The sequence below is a fragment of the Gopherus flavomarginatus genome, chromosome 2, assembly GCF_025201925.1.
Source record: "Gopherus flavomarginatus isolate rGopFla2 chromosome 2, rGopFla2.mat.asm, whole genome shotgun sequence".
Lineage (NCBI taxonomy): Eukaryota > Metazoa > Chordata > Testudines > Testudinidae > Gopherus > Gopherus flavomarginatus.
The window spans coordinates 302720956-302741213 of NC_066618.1; the positions used below are offsets into that span (position 1 = coordinate 302720956).

At 48.5% G+C, this 20258-nt stretch overlaps 1 protein-coding gene across 35 annotated transcripts in view; it reads left to right on the forward strand.

Moving 5' to 3' along the window:
• SCRIB (scribble planar cell polarity protein) overlaps positions 1-20258 on the forward strand; it is a 234812-nt gene that overhangs the window by 65087 nt on the left and 149467 nt on the right. For 33 of the 35 annotated variants that reach the window (XM_050939290.1, XM_050939297.1, XM_050939304.1 and 30 more), the window contains 3 exons: positions 682-912; positions 1343-1654; positions 3935-3997. In XM_050939290.1, the coding sequence (XP_050795247.1) occupies positions 682-912; positions 1343-1654; positions 3935-3997 (606 nt within the window). The remainder of the gene's footprint in view (positions 1-681; positions 913-1342; positions 1655-3934; positions 3998-20258) is intronic. The other 2 variants (XM_050939296.1, XM_050939301.1) reach the window with 1 other exon arrangement.

Below are 20258 nucleotides of genomic sequence, written 5' to 3' on the forward strand. Positions count from 1 at the left end.
GGCAGCAAGAGAGGGACAAGGAAAAAAGTGGCCATGAAAACTGGCACCATTTGGCATAGTACGAGGAAGGCAAAAGGCGGTCAGTTTGCATGTGGGCTGGGCTGAGGCAGAGCAGGACCTTGACAGCCTGTGTGCAAAGTGATGCATTCTTAGGGCAGGACTTGGCATCAGGCAATTCGGGGCTTGCCCCAGCTCTGACCATGACTTGATCACTGTGTGACGTTTGTGTGAATCTCTGCCCTTCTGAGTCATTCTGCCCGTGTGCCTTTGTCCTGGGATAATGCGGCCCCCTCAGCAGGGAAGGAGCCATAGTAATGCGCTTGTAATGGCTTTCCCTTCGCTCCATACAGAGGGTTCCCAGTCATTCCCTGGGCATCCCCAAGTGAGTGACAATGCACTGTTCTGCAGCTGCTGGCAGCTGAGTTCCCTACCGAAGTCTTGTCTTCCAGGTGTAACGCTGGTGGCAGCACTCTGTGCTGATAGGTACCAGGCTGGCTGTGCCACAGGGGCTGGGATGAAGTGAGCTGCGGAGTGGCACAGATGAGGCCAGGCAGCTCACTGAAGCAGTTAGGATCCTGCTGGGCCAGGTTCTGCAGCATTCAGTGCTGGGTCCCATTCCCCCTTTTCTGTGTCCCCCTTTGGCTTCTGCCTCAGTTCTCGCTGCCTGTCCCACTCCCACAGGTGAAGAGGCTGAGTGCCATGTCCAGTCGCAGTGAGGACTCGCATGTCTCTAACAGCACTGTCTCTGCCAACTTCAGGGAGGAGGAGGGGGGAGGAGGGGGAGACAGGCTGAATGGGCAAGTGCCCGAAACACAGGAGCTGGAGAATGAGGCAAAGCCTGGAGCTGAAGAAGAGCAGGAGGCAGAGGTGGTGGCTGGTCAAGAGGAGGAGCTGGAAGTGGAGTACAATGAGGTAGGTGCTGCACTGGGTGGTTTTGTGGAGGATCCTGTTGGGGCTTGGCTGGAGATCTCCCAGAGTAGCAGGGAGATGGCTTGAGGCGTGGATGGGAATGGGGGGTGAGATAGAACCTGAATGTTTGCAGAGGGGGTGAGGCAGGTGGGAGCTGGGCACAGGCAGAGGCCAAGGTGTGGGTGGAAAGTCGGGGGCACAGGGTTGCTGGCAGGGCCCTGGAGCTGGGTGTGGTGGAAGCTGCTCTGGATATTGCTCCTGGACCTACCCTGAATAGCATCAGAGGAGCAGCCCTCAGTCTGTCCCTCCTGCCTGTGTCCGGGGCCCAGCCCTGACTAGGCTGGCCTTGCAGACCAGCAGCTGTCAGTGCTTTGCCCCCAAGTCCAGCTGTTGTCTGAGGCTCACAGCCATTCATGGGTCTTTGTCATTGTAGCCCACAGTGCATTTTGCAGAGGACACTCTGATCCGGAGTGAGGATGAGGATGAAGACCGGCCGTTCCCAGTGGAGAAGCAGAGGCTGATCCGCAAGGACACACCGCACTATAAGAAACACTTTAAGATCACCAAGCTGCCCAAGCCAGAGGCAGTGGTGGCGCTCCTGCAAGGGCTGAACAGTGACAGGGTCCCTGAGGAGGAGGAGGAGCTGGGGGACTGCAATAACAGTGCAGAGCCCGAGGAGCAGGAGGAGGCCTGGGACAAGGATGATATGAAGAACGGAGGCTTGTCCACACAGCCGTCAGTCAAGGTAGGGCCTTGCAGGGAGTGCTGCACAGGCTGGGAACTCCCTGCTGCTCCCTGGGCTGCCTTTCTGCCTGTCCAGCTGCTGGGAGGCAGAGGGTGGGTATCCAGAGCCCCTAGATGGTTGTTCTTTGAGCTGCCAGGCCCACATGGTGCTGAAGAGAAAACAGGAGAAGAGAGACTTCAGGAGACACTGTGCTGTGGGTGGAAGAGCTGGGCTTGTATTGGGGTCAGTTCTGCTGGTTTGTAGCCTTGCCAGCTTCCCAGACTCTCCTCCCTGTGTTCCGTCCAGACTGTATGTCTCACCCATTGCTGTAGAATGTGTTCCATGCTGTGAGAGTCATCCTCATCCCCCCAGCCTGAGACAGGTTTTCTCCTCCCAGCTCTGTGGGTGCTGCTTCTCTTCTGTGCTGGGGTGAGCTCTCTTTCTGGGTAGATCTGTCATACTTGCTCTGGGTGTCTGCTCCCAGCCTGTTGCACAGAAGCACCCCTGTGGGAGGAACGGGTAGTGGCTGCAGGGTAGCACACTGCTCTCCCTTGTCCTGAGGAGCTGTGCCTGCTCATGAGCCTTCAGGATGGGGGTGCATTCCAATGGCTGGGTGCACTGGGAGAATTGTACTCTGCACTCACTCCACACCGCAGGCCCGGTGCTGCCCTGAGGGCGCTGCCCTTCCCCGTGCCCTGGAAACCTGGGGCCAGGGAGCACCATCCTGCTCATGTTTGCCCCACCAGCAGTTGGAGAGGTGGGAGGGTATCCGCCCAGCTCTGAGTGGAGCTAACACACTTGGGTAGGCACTTACGGGAATGGTGTTCATGGGTTTTCACGGAGATGTGCTAGTATGGGGCTGAGGAGGTAACGGGGATGATCTGTGGGGTCAGCTGGAAGTGGGTTTGGAGTTGGTGTCTACGTTGTGGGGCATATCAAGCTGGGAGAGAATTAGGGTTATGATGTGGTGTAGTCTCCATTGTGGAATTGCTCCCCCCCCCCCCCCCCAGCTCCTGGATCTGTGCCTTGGAGCTGGCATAAGGTGCTGGGTTGAAGCTTATGGACATTTTCAGGCTAGGGGGCCCTCCGTCCCCCGTGGCTCCCTGGCCAAAGTGAGGGAGGTTTTCATGCACTTAGCATCTTTTGTTGATGTTGGGGCCTCCCTTTTTGTCTGCACTGATACCTGCTCCCCTGGGACTGCCGGGGTCCCCAGCACACAGGCCCTTTGCCATGTGCGGCTCTCCGAGCTGAAAACGAGAGCTGTGTGTCAGGAGTGCGCAAGGCTGGCTCTGGCCCTCCCTGCCTCAGACTTCAGCTGTTACTTGGAAAATGGCCTGGACCGAGAAGGCTTCTTCCAGCCTGGCACCGTGGGCTTGGGGCCACTCCTGTAGGCAAAGTCTAATGAAGATCATGCAGGTGCTGGTGCCACAGCTTCTGCATCTCCCCATGGTCAGGTCTGTGCTGCTGATGGTTGCATGGCCTCTACTAGGAGCTGCCCTTCTCAAGGGGTTGGGTCAGACACCTTTTCCAGCAAGGCAGATTTGCAGGCCTCACCTTTTCTCTGAGTTTCTCTCCTGGAGTGGGGATGTGAGTGCTGTGTCCCTGGGAACCGCAGGTGAGATGTGTGTGTTGGATAGGCAGAGAAGAGGCAGGGCAGTGTGGAGGTGGGAGTGAATCATGACCTAGAGTTTCTGACATGAATACTGGTGCCCTAGGGAAATCCGGAGGGGTCTCGTACTAGAGGTCTCCTGTGTACTCGTGATGCACTTGGGAGCAGGAAACTTGTGGCCTCTGGCAGGATGGCCTGTTGCACTGGAGCCTTTTCTCCAGGAGGGTGCCATGGTGAGATTGTGGGGGTAAGCCTCTGTCCCCTGTGTGCAGCAGCTGGGTGGTGCTGCAGGGCCCTTCTCTGCTCTCTCTCGCCTGTATCATTCAATCCTTCATTCTTCCTTGACGGGGCACAACAGGGCTAACAACGACGAGTAACGTTCAGCTTGTGAGGCTGGAGTTCAGATCCTGATTGCCAAGCCAAACAATGTGGTCACAGGGCATGGAGTTCTATGCGTCTGGCCTAGCAGGATTGGCATTCTCAGTGCTCTGACCACAGGGGAGGTGGCCCTGTCTGGTGCTCTGTGTGGTAGGTGAATGTGGTGAGTGGTGTGGGAGAGGAGATCTATCCCTGTGCTGTGTGGCAGGGCCTGTCTCTGAGCGGTGTACAGTCGGGTGGTGGCGGTAATGGTGGTGGGTTTGGTTTTTGCTCCACTAATCCGCATGCCTCTTTGCTGGTTCCTGTCCTAACAGGGGGTGTCGTTTGATCAAGCCAATAATCTGCTGATTGAGCCTGCTCGCATTGAGGAGGAAGAGGTCTGTACCACTCCTGCTGTTCTCTCTCTGCCAGAAATCATCCCACCTGCTTGATTTGCTTCCTAGTCTGAGTCATTGTTGCAGGGGGAATTCTGCTCTGTCTGGGACAAGTGGCTTCTGGACCTGACAAATAACAAATGCACAATGATTGTTTCTTTCCCATCTTTCCCCTCCTTCCCTGCCTTTCCATAACTGAGGTGAGAATGGCTGCTGCAGATCTGGGGTGAGGTGGGAGAAATTTAGGAAACCTGTAGAGATTGAGAGTTCAATCCCTGCTTGCATTGCACTAAGGAAGAGGGGAGCCAGTCAGATGCATGGGGAGCAGGAGAGCAAAGAAACACCCCTTTTGTGAAGGGGGCTTTAAGGCAGCAGAGGAATCTGTTGGAGGTGGTGTCTGAGCACAAGGGCTTGGAATGACTGCTTGTAACCTAGGGTGAGGCTGTAACTCAGAGCTTGTGCTCTGCAGTAGGAGTGGGGGTTGAAGCAAGTGTCTCCCAGCCCAAGTGACCGTGTGGTCCAGTGACTCATTCTTCAGGGCAGTTTAAGGGAAGCTCCTGAAAGCACTACAGAAATGTCCTCTCTTCTCCTGCCCCCCTTAGGACTTCATGATGTTTCAAGAGAGATTCTGAAAGCAGTTGTAAGAGTTACTTTTGCAGCAGGTGACAGCAGAGGGATATTTTCTGTGCCTTTCAAGCTCACTGGAATTTTCCAGAGCCCCATCTGTGTCACAGATCAAGCTTCTGCCTCTCGCTCCCAGGGCTCACTCTATGAACTTTCTAACAGTTACCACGTTCTGAGTGGACTTGTCCTGTTCCTTGAGCCCAGGGGAGTGTCGCTTTCCCACTGTCGCTCTGCAGTGGAGCCAGCTCCACAGCTGGGAAGGAGGAGGTTTCTCCCTGATTTTCGAGGTAACATACGCAGCCCCTGCTGTTGGAATGTCTCCTGCTGTCAGCCCTATTGCACCATTCCCACTCAGGAGGCACTTTGGTCTGCTGGGAGCTGGCAGAGTACAGAAATGAGATGGATGCCACCTGAACTACCGACAGCCAGACCCTGTTGTCAGTACTGAATGCTCCCACCTAGAATGCTTCAGCTGTAATGATAATACCTACATATTGTATGGCACGTGCCCTGCCAAGCCCCCAGGAGCTGGGTGCTGTATCCGAGTCCTGGCATTGCTGCTGGTGCAAGTGTCCCCTTGAACTTCCCTATCTGCTCCCTCCCTTGTGCTTGTAGCCAGGCCCCTCTGTCTAGTACAGGAGCAGGAGTTTCTTGGAGTGGAGTGAAGGGAAGTCTGCTCTTTCTATGGAAATGTTGGAGAGATGTTGGCCTTGGGCAGGATGCAGGCTCGATGTCCTCTGATTCTGAGCACTTCTCCTCCCTCAGTGTATCCCAAGGATGTCTCCATGGCTCTGCAGTATTGAAGGACTTTCACATCAAATGAGGAAGTTCTGACAACACATCCCCCCCTCCCTGTCACTCAGGGTACGTTTACATTGTGATAAAAGACCTGCAGCACAGCTGTGGCTGGCTTGGGTCAGCTGACTCAGACTCATGGGGCTTGGGCTGCAGGGCTATAAAATGCAGTGTAGATGCTCGGGCTTGGGCTGGAGCCTGGACTCTGGGGCCTCACAATGGACGGGAGGGTCCTAGAACTTGACTGCAGCCTGAACTTGAATGTGTACATTGCAGTTTTATAGCCCCACAGCCTGAGCCTTGAGTCCGAGTCAGCTGGCCCAGGCCAACTGCGAGTATTTAATTGCAGTGTAAACATACCCCCACCGTTGAGTAAGGCTTGAGTGTTCGTCTCCTCTCTTACTGGGTTCAGTGCCCTTCCTTCCTGCTGATTGACACTGAGCTCCAGGTGCGGAGAGTCTGCTGCTGCTGAAGATGTAGGAGCCCAGGAAATCCCAGCTCTATGCTCTCTCCCTCTGCCTGAGGGGGTGTAGCACACCCACCCTGTAGCCGGTGAGGTGCTCAGACCCTATGAACTTGGCAGTACTGTCAGCTAGAAAATTCAACCTGCTTACTAGCGAATGGAGCGCAGGGTGCCGGGATTGCTAAATAGCACTGCGTGCAGAGGCAGTTCGTATGGTGAAATCACAGGCGGAAGCTTTGAGAGCGACATGAGGCACTGAATGCCAGTACATCACCACTATGTATTGTCTGTGTCTCAGGGTGAGGCTGTGGAGCAGGGTGTGAACACATCGTTCAGGAGGTGTTCTTGGGCCAGGTTTTCTCTTGGCACTAATAATGGGCATGTGTTTTGACCTGAAGGATGCTGTGTGCAGGGATGTTCCCCTGGCTCAGGGACTCTGCCTGTGGGGCTGAAGTGAGCTCCTCTGCAAGGAAGAAGCCCCATATATAGGCATGACTTCTAATGGGAGGGGCAAGGATTTCTGTGTGTTACCCCAGGGGCTACCTTTTTCTCTGGCTGGCACAGAATCCAGGAAGCCCCCACAGCCAGCTATTGGTCTGTGCTCGGTTGTTCAGCACATAAACCACTTTGTTCCAGATGGATTCTTCAGTCCCATTTGGTTTGTTGTCTCCCCAAATCCTCCCTGTCTTGGGCCCAGGGCAGGACTGGTCTTTACGTTGTATTCTACATGGGTGTGTCCGGTCCAGTTTAAGTGGCTTGTGTAAAGGAGCTCTTGCTCTGCCGCTTGAAGGTGAGAGTCCATTAGCAATGTGTTCTGCCTGGATGAGATGCTTCCCCTGGTGATGGGGGGGCCCCCCTTTCCCTCCATCAGGAGAAACGAATCCCTTTTGTGATCCACCTCACCGCCAGCCCAGGAGGCTTTCCATGCTATTGAGCCTGACTATCCCTTTGCTCTGCTCTTCTCGTTCCTCCTGTTTTATGCCTGCTTGTCCTAGGCTTAGGGCTTCCTTTCCTATCTGTGCAGCTGTGTACAGAGTAGTCACTTGCTGCTGCCTCCAGGAGCCTCCTGAGGACCTGGCACATGTTGGTGTCAGAAGGCAGCATAAGCTCAGTCCAGGCTCAGGGCTGTTTTCTCCAGGGGAGCTCTTCCCTCCCACCCCTCCCGCCCTTTTCGGCTCTTCCTCTGCGCTCATTTTCCATCTGAGGCTTGTGCTTACACTGAACATGCATAACTGATGAAAGTGCCTGGGTCCCAGCTGGGGCTGGGTTGACTCCCCGGAGCTTATGAAAATCACTGGGGGGTACTGTGCAGGGTAGGTAGTGGCTGGGGGAAGGAGTGGGTTGGGGTCCTGAGCGGCTCCCTTCCCCCTTCTGGGAAGAGCTGTCTCGAGATGTTTCCCCTGCTTCTGGGGTCCCATGTTCTCTTGGCCTAATGTGCAATAGGGAGCAGTAATAGGAAGCAGCACCAGGCTGGGGAAGGAGCAGTGTAACTTCCAGAGGATGGGAATCCTTAAATTCAGAACAGGTGGTTGATGGCCGTAGCTGGTCTGGATGGGACTTGCCTTCAGCCAAAAGTTGTGTCCCTAAGGAAACTACTATGTGAACAGAGACACTGACTGTGCCTGGTCTCATGGGGGGCCCTTGAGGTCCAAAAGGAAACAGTGGTTTTGTATCTGCAGGACCAGGCCAGGACTCGCCAGTGGCAGCAGTCCTCCAGTGCATGAGTCACAGTTCTAGCACCTGCACCTGGAAAGGTCAGAGAAAGCAAAACCAAATTTGGACATGAGCCCCACGTGCCTGGCCTAATGCCTTTTAGGGCACCAGCCTTGGCTCTGCTGAAACTGTCAATGGGAGTGAATCCCAGAGAGGAAGGTCTTCGGGCACCTCTCTTGGCATGTTCAGCCTCAGGAGTGGGAGCCTCTCAGTGGATGGATGACAGCAGGTCCCAGATCAGCCAGGGCCTTAAGGATCCTGTCTAGCATCTGAGCAGGTAGCCACCCTGGGAAGTGATCTCAGGGGATGAACAGCTGTGTTCTGCCCCAACTGGTGCTCGCAGGTGGGTGTGAGGACAACCTCAGTCACAGCCTATTACAGTAGGTAACAGGCCTGGCTGAGCACTGAAGCCTTCACCAGAGAGCTGTGGCAGCCTCAAGGAAATGCAGGAACAAGGCTGTTGGGAATGCGAAGCCGCAGAGCATCCTGGAGAGAGGCAACTGTCCCCCCTGAACAGAAGATGCCAGAATGGCTTCTCCCTCTTCCTGCAGAGCATGTGCAGGCCAGTCCCAGCCTGTTCTCCCCTGACCCATACTGAGCTAGTGCTGCAGTTGTGTGAGGTTTGTTCTCAGTCTTGTGCTCTAGAAATGCCAAACCCATGTCTGCACAAGCTCTCCAACAAAATGTAATTCCAGCCTAGGAAGGAAAGTTATGAGCAGAGATAGAAGACAGTGCTGCAGCCTCACCTGCCCCTCCACTTCATCTAGTATTTGCAGGTCAGGAATGACCTGCTGGAGGTTCCTTTTAATCCAGGCCAAATACCATGCGGCCTCAGGAGTCCGAGGCTATGGATATCTACCCCTGCCTCCATGGAGACAACTGTTGGGTCTAGGCAGGCATGTGAGACCAAAGAGAAACAGAAGAACTGCTAGGGGGCCCATCTAGCCCAGACTTCTGTGTCTTATGGAGCTGGAACCCAGTTTCATAGAACTCTACTGCTACAGGAAGGATGGTGTGTGGTTAAAGCACAAGACTGTGTCAGATCTGGATTCTTCTTCTGGCTTTGACCCAGTTCCGAGACCTTAGGCAAGTCCCATCCTCTCTGTGTGCTTCCATTTCCACAGCTGTTTCTTGGAGCTGATGCTGCCCTGCTCCGTGACAGGCTGTTTGTGAGGAACTGAAAGGCAAGATATTGCTGTTCTGAGTGGTGAGGCTGCTCTGTTTCAGAGATGTTATCTCAGAAATAGAAAATGTCCATGGAGCGTGTCTGGACTGAGAATGTCAACCGGGTGTTCCCCAAGAGCCTGTATAACTGACTCAGGCTTCTTAATCTGGAGACCAGAATCAGAGCAGAGAGGGGTATAAGAGAATGTTTGCAGTCAAGGCCAGGTGCATGGGGGGATCCTGGTCACCCATCTGGAACTGCCCTATAGCCCTCTCCCCACTAAGGACAGAGCTGAGAACCAGTAGTGTTCGTTGTGTGGGTGGCAGGGGCCTGGCAAGTGTCATTTCTATAGGGGGCTTTCCCAGTAGCACAAGGTGAGCTGCAGAGGACGTGCTGGGAATCTCCTGCTTTAGCTAAAGGCTGCTAGACAATTTCCGTTCAAACTCTCTGTTCTTGCAGGCTCAGAGCTCCCTGACACACGCACCTGAGGACTGAGATTCTCCAATTTCAGCCTCTGAGTAGCAGTGAATTGGAGCAAAATCTCATCTGGTGTTTTGGAATCAGAAGAAAAAAGCCAGTTATCATTCTCCCCTTTAAAAATAACCTTGTTCGTCTTCCTGCAAGGATAGCTCAGATGTATCACCTTGGGTGCAAATAATCGTCTTGTGCCCAAGTGCAAGCCCCATGCTGGGCATCACAATTATGAATTCCCTTCCTTGGACCAGACCTCCCATGCCCCCTTTGTCTGGATCCGTAGGGTGGAGTTGTACCTCTGGAGTCTGTCCTGTAGGACCTACAGGCCTGTGGAGGATGCTGCCAGTTTTTGGGAACTTGGGGATACAAATCTTCAGTCTACCTTAAGGGGGGGTTGATTCATAGATTTTTTTTTTCTTTTTTTTAAGGCATGAAAGGACCATTAGATTTCCTAATGGTCTCATCTCTTGTATAATACAGGACAGAGAATTTCACTGTTACTTCTGTATTGAGCCTAATAATTTGTGTTTTGACTAAAGCAGCTTCCAGAGAAGTATCCAGTCTGGATTTGAAGACTTCAAGAGATGGAGAATCCACCACTTCCCTTGGGAGTCTGTTCCAGTGGTTAATCTCTTAGGCTTTTTTTTAAAAAAAAAAAACCTAACTTCCAGTTCGAATTTGTCTGCCTTGAGTGTCTAGCTATTTCAGCCAGAGTTTTGTGTCGTCTTGTGCTCGCCATTTAGTACCAGATATTTTCTCCCCATATAAGCAACAAAGAGTCCTGTGGCACCTTACAGGCTAACAGACGTTTTGGGGCATAAACTTTTGTGGGTGAATACCCACTTTGTCAGATGCATGTAGTGGAAATTTCCAGAGGCCAATCTCCCCCTATAGGTAGTTGTAGACTAACCAAGTCACTTCTCACTCTTATTTTTGATAAGATAAACAGACTGAGCTCTTTACATCTCTCACTCCAAAGCATTTTCTTCAGTAAAATCACCCTACTCCGTGTCGTTTCTTTGTATACCCAAGGATCATATTAGCCTGTTTTGCCACAGCATCTCACTGGCAGATCGTATTCAGTGCTTGTCTGCTACGACTCCTAAATCCTTTTCAGTCACTGCCTTCCATGATGCAGTCCCCCAGTCCATAGGTCTGGCGTGCATTCAGAGTTCCTAGGTGTATAACTTGGCATTTAGAATACTGTGTGCAGTTCTGGAGCCTGTTCTCAAGAAAGGTTAATTCAGACTGGAACGGGTGTCAGAAGGGCTGCTAGGATGCTCAGGGCCATGGAAAGCCTGTCTCACAAGAGTAGTCTGGGAGCTTGGCTTGTTTAGTTTAGCAAAGTGAAGGCTGAGAGGGGATCTGACTGCTCTCTATAAATACAACAGGGGGCTAATCACCAGGGAAGGGAAAGAGCTACCTAAGCTAGAGCAAAAAGTTTCTGCAAGAACAAATAGGGATAAACTGGTCATGAATAAATTGAGGCTGGAAATTAGAAGAAGGTTCAAAGGAGCGAGATTCTGGAACAGCCTCCCAACAGGAGTAGTGGGGCAAACACCCTAACTAGTTTGAAGATCAAGCTTGTTAACTCTCTGTGTGGGATTATAGGAAGGTGAAAGATAATTTGGGTGAAAAGGACCATGAAATGATCAATTTCACGATTCAAGGGAAAGGACGGGGTGAGAGCAGCCAAATAAAGACAGTGGACTAAAAAAAACCAAAAACAAATCACCCACAACCAAAACACTTTAACAAGCTGAGAGAACTGGGAGGTAAGGGATGAAGGAGTTCAGAAGATCTGGCAGTTTCTCAAAGAGACAATATTAAATGCACAACTTCCCACTATTCTGATCCAAGGGAAAGATGAGTAAGAGGTCATTATAACTCCCTCAGGCGCTTTTTGATGACCTGAAAATCAAAAAGGAGTCCTACAGGAGTGGAAACATGGATGAATTGCTAAGGAGGAACACAAAAGAATAGCATAAGCAGGTAGGGACAAAATCAGAAATGCTAAGGCACAAAATGAATTACACCTAGCCAGGGACATAAAAGGCGATAAGCAGTTCTTTAAATACATTAGGAACAGGAGAAAGAAAAAGTGGGGGAGGAAGGAGAGCTAATAACTAGGGATGTCAAGCAATTAAAAAAAATAATTGCACTGTTAAACACTAATAGAATATCATTTATTTAAATATTTTTGGATGTTTTCTACATTTTCAAATGTATTGATTTCAATCATAACAGAATACAAAATATACAGTGCCCACTTTATATTTTTTATTACAAATATTTGCACTGTAAAAAAGTATTTTTCAATTCACCTAATACAAGTATTGTAGTGCAATCTCTTTATCATGAAAGTTGAACTTACAAAAAACCATGTTCAAAAATAAAACAATGTAAAACTTTAGAGACTACAAGTCCACTCAGTCCTATTTCTTGTTCAGCCAATTGCTGAGACAAACAAGTTTGTTCATATTTGCGAGACATAATGCTGCCCGCTTCTTGTTCACGATGTTACCTGAAAGTGAGAACAGGTGTTTTGTGGCACTGTTGTAGCTGGCGTTGCAAAATATTTACGTGCCAGATGCGCTAAAGATTCATATGTCCTTTCATGCTTCAACCACCATTCCTGGGGACATGCGTCCAAGCTGGTGACTGGTTCTGCCTGATAACAATCCAAAGCAGCGGACTGACGCATGTTCATTTTCATCATCTGAGTCAGATGCCACTAGCAGAAGGTTCGTTTTCTTTTTTGGTGATTCGGGTTCTGTAGTTTCTGCATCGGAGTGTTGCTCTTTTCAGACTTCTGAAAGCATGCTCCATACCTTCTCCATCTCAGATTTTGGAAGGCATTTCAGATTCTTAAATCTTGGCTTGAGCGCTGTAGCTATCTTTAGAAGTCTCACATTGATACCTTCTTTGTGTTTTGTCAAATCTACAGTGAAAGTCTTCTTAAAATGAACATGTGCTGAGTCGTCATCTGAGACTGCTATAATATGAAATATATGGCAGAATGTGAGTAAAACAGCAGGAGACATAATTCTCACCCAAGGAGTTCAGTCAGAAATTTAATTAGCGTATTATTTTTTTTAACTAGCGTCATCAGCATAGAAGCATGTCCTCTGGAATGGTGGCCGAAGCATGAAACAGGATGTTAGTAATCATTAAAAATGGGATAGAGAATAAGACTGAGAATCTATTATTGCCCTTATATAAATCCATGGTACGCCCACATCTCAAATACTGTGTACAGATGTGGTCATCTCAGCTCAAAAAAGATATACTGGCACTAGAAAAGGTTCAGAAAAGGGCAACTAAAATGATTAGGGGTTTGGAGAGGGTCCCATATGAGGAAAGATTAAAGAGGCTAGGCCTCTTCAGCTTGGACAAGAGGAGACTACGGGGGGGATATGATAGAGGTATATAAAATCATGAGTGATGTGGAGAAAGTGGATAAGGAAAAGTTATTTACTTATTCCCATAATACAGGAACTAGGAGTCATCAAATGAAATTAATGGGCAGCAGGTTTAAAACAAATAAAAGGAAGTTGTTCTTCACACAGCTCACAGTCAACCTGTGGAACTCCTTACCTGAGGAGGTTGTGAAGACTAGGACTATAACAGCATTTAAAAGAGAACTGGATAAATTCATGGTGGTTAAGTCCATAAATAGCTATTAGCCAGGATGGGTAAGGAATGGTGTCCCTAGCCTCTGTTTGTCAGAGGATGGAAGTGGATGGCAGGAGAGAGATCACTTGATCATTGCCTGTTAGGTTCACTCTCTCTGGGGCACCTGGCATTGGCCACTGTCGGTAGACAGATACTGGGCTAGATGGATCTTTGGTCTGACCCGGTACGGCCGTTCTTATGTTCTTATGAAGGAGCATACAAATGTTTAGTATATTTGGTATGTAAATACCTTGCAATGCCGGCTACAAAAGTGCCATGCAGATACCTGTTCTCACTTTCTGGTGACGTAAATAAGTGGGCAGCATTATCTCCCATAAATGTAAACAAACTTGCTTGTCTTAGCTATTGGCTGAACAAGAAGTAGGACTGAGTGGACTTGCAGGCTCTAAAGTCTAAAGTTTTACATAACTGCACTCAAATAAAATGATGTAACAAAAACCTCTACAATTGTAAGTTGCACTTTCATGACAAAGAGATTGCACCACAGTACTTGTATGAGATTAATTGAAAAAAATACTATTTCTTGTATAATTTTTACAGTGTAAATATTTGTAAAGGTGTATATTATTCCTTTGCTTCCCTCCCCGAAGCCATACCTGCACAGGACCAGGTCTAGTGTGGTGGGGGCTCTGGTGGCTTCCAGTTTATGCAGTGAATGGGGTAAGCATCTGCAGGAAACAAAGCTTTCTCAGGGTCTGGTCCCAGCCTGGAAAAAACTTCCAAGGAACTAAGGATTAATACAAATCTCCCCACCTTCTGCTCAGTGTCCTAGCTACACTTGGCCAGTTAGCATTCTCTAACATAAACACACAGCAGCCTTTTTTAAAACCCCCAACTCTGTCAAAACACTCCACTATCTGCACAAGTGGTAGGTGCTCAGATACTATGGTGTTGAAGGTAGTATAAGACTATGCAACACAGCTGCATCACTATTGCCATAGCACTTCGGTGTAGACGCTATCTATGCCGATGGGAAGGAGTCTCCTGTTGGAATACGTAATTCACCTTCCCATGAGGCAGTTGCTAGGTCCGTGGAAGAATTAGTGTTGTCGATATAGCTACATCTCTCAGGAGTGTGGATTTTTCACAGACAGAGAGATGTAGCTATGCCAACGTAATTTCCTAGTGTAGACTAGGCCTAAGAATCTGCTTAAAATAGTGTCAGAATCTTGGGACTAAGAAGCTGGCCTGTGTCCAAGAACCAGGCACTAATACAAAAATCTCCTGCCCCAGCCGTGGAGCACAGGACTTGCCACAGTGGATCAGACTCAGGATTCAGCTGGTCCAGTCTCCCATCTCTCAGCAGTCAGTACCAGGACTGTAGCCCTGAAATAGGAGGTTTTATCTCCCTTCCGAAACCTTTTTCTTTACATCAACGGATATTGTTACCATATATATCTCATTGCTCTTTGAGTCTTATAAGTTCTTAGTCTCAGAGACATCCTGTAGCAGTGAGTTCCTCAGTTAAATTACATGTGGTGAGAGAATATTTTCTTTTATAACTGAATTAGCCACCTTCCAATTTCATTGTATGTTCCTTTGTTGTTGTGAGACAGGGAAATAGAAGCGCCTCTACCTTCTCTAGGCCATTATTTTACATACTTTTATCATGTCCACTGTGATTTGTCTCCTTTCTAAAATAATTAGTCCTCTCAATCTCCTTTCTTATAAAATGTTTTTCATACTGCTAATCGTGAGCTTGGGCAAGTCACTTCCCCAACTATTCCTCAGTTCATCAGCAAGAACCAGTGGAACAATTTATCAAGTGCCGTAGTAAATTCTCCATCACTTGAATTCTTTAAATCAAGATTGAATGTTGTTCTAAAAGACACACTAGTTCAACTACAAGTTACTGGGCTGGATGCGGGAGTGCCTAGGTAAAGTTCTCTGATGTGCGCGCTACAAGAGGTCAGCCTATAGGAACATATTTCTCCTTTCTGGTCCTAAATTCTATGAATTCGTAAAGCAGGGAGTATGGCCCAGATCCTCAAAGGTATTTAGGTGCCCAACTCCCATTGATTTCAAGGGAAGTGTGGCGCCTTAACTTCCTTTGAGAATCTGGACCTCTACTGCCTCCCTGCAAGGGGACTTGTGAGGATAAGTTGACTGTTGTCTGGGTGACTCATGGGAATCAAGGAAAAGCCAATAAATAAATTAGTAGAAACTCCTGGAAATAGGAAGAGTTGTCCCACTTTCCCTGCTAAGGAAGGGCAAAGACACTGCAGTCTGAGTCCAATCCCTAATTTGTCACCACTTTGAGAGGTCAGATGTTCCTCATTCAGACTGGAGAAGCTCATTCACGAATGTCTGTCCTATCAGCCATCACAGCTGCCCAGCCCACCTCCCTGCAGTTTTTCCTCTAGATTCCTGTCAAGAACAGACTTCACCAGCATGTGGGTCTACCCAAGTGTCACCACTAGGAGCTCTGAGGATCCTGCTGCAGGAAGCACTAGCTTCTCTTGTCCATATTTCTTGAACTTGCCATGTGACTGAGAGGTCTAGACTGGTCTCCCATACAGAGTTGGACACTTGCTATTGTCTGGTTAGCCTGCCCCCCGACCCTTTGTCCTCTTACCATCTGAGCAGCCTTCCTTGTGGGGCAGCCTCTGCTTGCAGGCATCATGAGCTTGGCGTCCTCTCTAATTAGCACTGTTCCTTCCTTCCCTTGCTGGTCAAAGTGACCCAGAGAATAGCTCTGATATTTCTATCCAGGTGGAACTCAGACTTTTTCTTCCTCTTGCTTTGCCCCCTTTCCTCTGCAGTGAATTCCAAAGGGCTCTAGCAAACAGCTGAGGGCAGGGGGCTCCCCACTTGTTCCTTAGGGAGATTGTAAACAAGACCTCGGAATATCAAAGATCGGCAGATCATGATGATTGGGATTTCTCAAGCCTATGGGTTAGCATATAAAAATAGGTCCACAATGCTGTCATGGGCAGGAGCAATAGAGCCCAGGAACTTAGGCATCTGGAGGCTTTTAGTAACACACGGATTGCACTGCGTTTGGAACAGAAAAACTAAATAAATTTAGGTGTGGTACAAAACTATTCTTTAAAGTGTACACAGCAGCTATAATTTTATTATCTTTCAACTATAGCCCCTCCCCAATAAAAAGAAAAAGTTGTCTCTGCCCCTGGAGCAGCTTTGAGGAGATCTAGAGGGATGCCCCTGCGTACCTAGCATTATTGAACCCAGATCCTGCCCTCATTAGATGCTGCTCTCCATTACTGGCTTGTGGGGGCTGCTGGGCTGCTCTCCGTCCTCTTAGTGCCAGTTTGAGGGAGCAGGATCAATTGGCACTTCCATTCCCTGCTCACCAGCCCTTTATTGTGAATGTTTGTTCCCTACAAACCAAGAGTGATAGCACAAAGCAACCTCTAAAAGGAATAAAGAATATAGGGTACTGCTGCACAGCAGGTGGGAGGTGTGATTCAAAGTGTGGATAGGCGTACATATGGGGGTATTACTTGAGCTACTGCAGTGGCTCTCAGCTCTTCCAGACTACTGCACCCCTTTCAGGAGTCTGATTTGTCTCATGTACCCTCAGGTTTCACCTCACTTAAAAACTACTTGCTTACAAAAATGTCACAGCACACTATTACTGAAAAAATGCTTACTTCCTTATTTTTACCATATTATAAGATAATTCAGTTGGAATATAAATATTGTACTTACATTGCAGTGCATAGTATATAGAGTAGTATAAACAAGTCACTGACTGAATGAAATTTTAGTTTGTACTGACTTTGCTAGTGCTTTTTATGCAGCCTGTTGTAAAACTAGACAAATATCTAAATGAGTTGCTGTACCCCCGGAAGACCACTGAGTATCCCTGGTGGAGAACCACTGAGCTATTGCCTAAAATAGTGTGGCCATGGCAGCATGGACGTTGGCTCAGGCCAGCTACCCAAGTATATACTCGGCTGTTCAAGTGGGATTGTTCTCTGAAGACGTCTGTTCAGCGTGCAGCAGCAGTCAAAAAAGCTAAGATAATGTTAGGAACCATTAGGAAAGGGATGGATAAGACAGAAAATACATTGCCACTGTATCAATCGCTGGTACGCCCACACCTAGAATACTGCGTGCTGTTCTGGTTGCCCTGTCTCAAAAAAGTTAGAATTGGGAAAAATACAGAGAAGGGCAACAAAAATGATTAGGGGTATGGAACAGCAGCCATAGGAAGGGAGATTAAAAAGAGAGGCCTAAGGGTGGAAATGATAGAAGTCTATAAAATCTGAAACCTGTAGAGAAAGTGAATAGAGACTTGTCATTTATCCCTTCACGTAACACAAGAACTAGGGGTCACTCAATGAAATGAATAGGCAGCAGGTTTAAAACAAACAAAAGGAAGTATTTCTTCACACATCACACAGTCAACCTGTGAAACTCATTGTCATGGGATACTGTGAAGGCCCAAAGTATAACTGGGTTCCAAAAAGAATTAGCCAAATTCATGGAAGATAGGTCCATCAATGGCTGTTAGCCAGGATGATCAGGGACACAACCCCAGCTCTGGATGTCCCTCAACCTCTGAATGCCAGAAGCGGGGACGGGGGGAGGCGCACGCGGGAATGGATCACTTGATAATTGCCCAGCTCTGTTCATTCCCTCTGAAACATCTGGCACTGGCCACTATCAGAGACAGAATGTTGGCCTAGATGGACCATTGGTCTGATCCAGTCTGGCTAGAGTGGGAAATTCCCAACCACGTCCCATCTCTGGGGCCAGAGCAGGATCGTTCACTACTGTTTAGCTTTTCGATTGTTTGCTTTAGTCTAGTTCTAAACAGCCCAAGCGATAAGCTCCCACCTCTCCACAGATCACATACTTCTGATATTTCCAGCCTGTCATCATGTCCCCTTTGGTTGTTGCTTAGCGAAGCCAGACAGATTTAGCTCTTCTAATCTCTCCTGGTGAGTCAATCTTTCTGGCCCCTGAGCTGTTTCCTGGCTCTTCTCTGAGCACCCTCCGCTCCTTCAGTATCTCACCTGGTATCCAGAGCTGAATAGGGTATCCAGGTGAGGCCTTCCCAGAGCAGACAGAGAAAGACTCTCCTCTCCCTGTCCCAGGGCAGGAGGTGTGAGACTGAGGGACCTGAAGCTGAGCACAAGATCCCTGTGGGGATGGGGGGTAGTGTCTCTCCAGAGCTGGAGAGAGAACGAGGCTGGTCCCTCCCTGCTCCCACAATCCCCTTGGCTTTTCTAGCTGCTTTACCCCACTGCAAATTCTGCCCCATCTTGCTGCTGTCCCATCTTTGTCTGGTGGCTGCCTCTATGGTCCAAGGATCTTCTTTCCATTGGGAATTGTGGGTTTGCTTTCTCCCTCGGGGGTGTATTTGCTGCCTGTATCCAGGTTGAATCTCACTCGGTTATTTCCTGCCACGATCTCTAGCCCCTCTTGGCCTTGTGTCGCTTTCACTTGCTGTAGAATTAGTTGCAGGGGAGGGAGGGTTTTCCCCCCTACTTTGAGTATTAATGGCGATAGCTTAAGACTTACAGAGTTTAAGGCCAGAGGGCCCTTTAGAACATCTCGTGTAACTGTCTGTATATCACAGGCCACTGAATTTCACCCAATTACCCATTTATCGAGCCCTGTGACTTGTGTCTGACTGAAGCATCTGTTCCAGAAGGTCATCCAGGCTTGGGACACAGCAAGAGACAGAGAATCCACTATGTCCTTTCATAGTTTATTCTATAAAAGCAGCAAAGAATCCTGTGGCACCTTATAGACTAACAGAGGTTTTGGAGCATGAGCTTTCGTGGGTGAATACCCACTTCCTCAGATGCATAGTTTATTCTAGTAATTAATCATACTTAATTTTTAAACATTTGTGCCTAATGTCTAAGTTGAATTTGTCTGACTTCAGCTACTGGTCATGGGTTGATTTTCTACCTTTCTCTGCTAGATTGAAGTGTCCTTTAGTATCTGGTATTTTCTCCCCATGATGGTACATATACATGGTAATCAACCCTTGCTCTCAGTCACTTATGTAGAAAAGTCTCCATGTCAGGCATTTTCTCCAGCCCTTGAATCATTCTTGTGGCTCTATTCTGCATCCTCTTCAATTTTTAAAAACATTTTTGCAAACCTGGATACCAGAATTGTACCAAGTATTCTTGTACTGGTCTCACTAGAGCCACACAGAGGGTAAAATCATCTCCCTACTCTACTCGCTGTTTATACAGGATCACATTAGCCTTTTTACTCCAGCATCCCACTGGGGGCTTATGCTCTGTTGCTTGTCTACTATAACTCCTTAGTCCTTTGGAGTCACTGCTTTCTAGGCTGTAATTCCCAACTAGGTAATAAAGGTAATAATTGGAGGTATACCAATCTCCTAGAACTGGAAGGGACCTTGAAAGGTTATTGAGTCCAGTCCCCTGCCTTCACTAGCAGGACCAGTTTTTGCCCCAGATCCCTAAGTGGCCCCCTCAAGGATTGAACTCACAACCTTAGGTTTAGCAGGCCAATGCTCAAATCACTGAGCTATTCTATCCCCTACTCTGTGGGTGTGGCTTGCATTCCTGGTTTGCATTTAGCCATATTAAAAAACATTTTGTTTGAGTGGGCCCAGGTTACCAAGGCAGCCAGATCAGTTTGTATCGCTGCTCTGTCCTCATAGATTAGCAGAATTAAAGGCCAGAAAGGACTATTGGATCGTGTAGTCTAATCTGTATATCACAAGGTCTTAAAGTTCACTCGGTTATCACTATATGGAGCCCAATAACTTATGTTTGGCTAAAGCATTATTTGCCACTCCTCTAGTCTTTGACTCATCCACCTATTATAGCAGTAGTGAGTTAATATTGATTTGCACATTGTTGATAAACATGGTGAATAGTGTCAGACCAAGTATTGATCCCTGGGGAACACCACTAGAAACACCCCCATTTGATAATTCCCCACTTATCTGTCAGCTGGTTTTTAATCCATTTGACCTCTGCTCTTGAGATTAGTATAACAAGACACTGTGGTTGGAGGCTGCACAGAGTTCATTCCTGTTAGAACTGGGAGCAGAAATACAGGAAAGCGAGACAATTACAGAGGAAACAGAGAGAGCAGAGACAGAGACCTCATTTGCCTAGTGGCTTACTGGGCTGTAAGCCTTCCATGACTGATCAGGCAGCTTTCCAGAGGCCACGCCTGTCAAAGCACCATGGAACTTAAACAGATGGCAGCCATGAAGCAACTTCAGTCCGTAAACTCCAGTTCTGCTCACATCATACATTGAGCTGCCGCTGAAGCTGCGTGAAGTGGACTTTTCTAAGAACTCCAAGGACCCTACGCCTTGCACCTTGGCTACCCCAGTCTTAAGCAGGCAAGATTCAGTGGTTCCC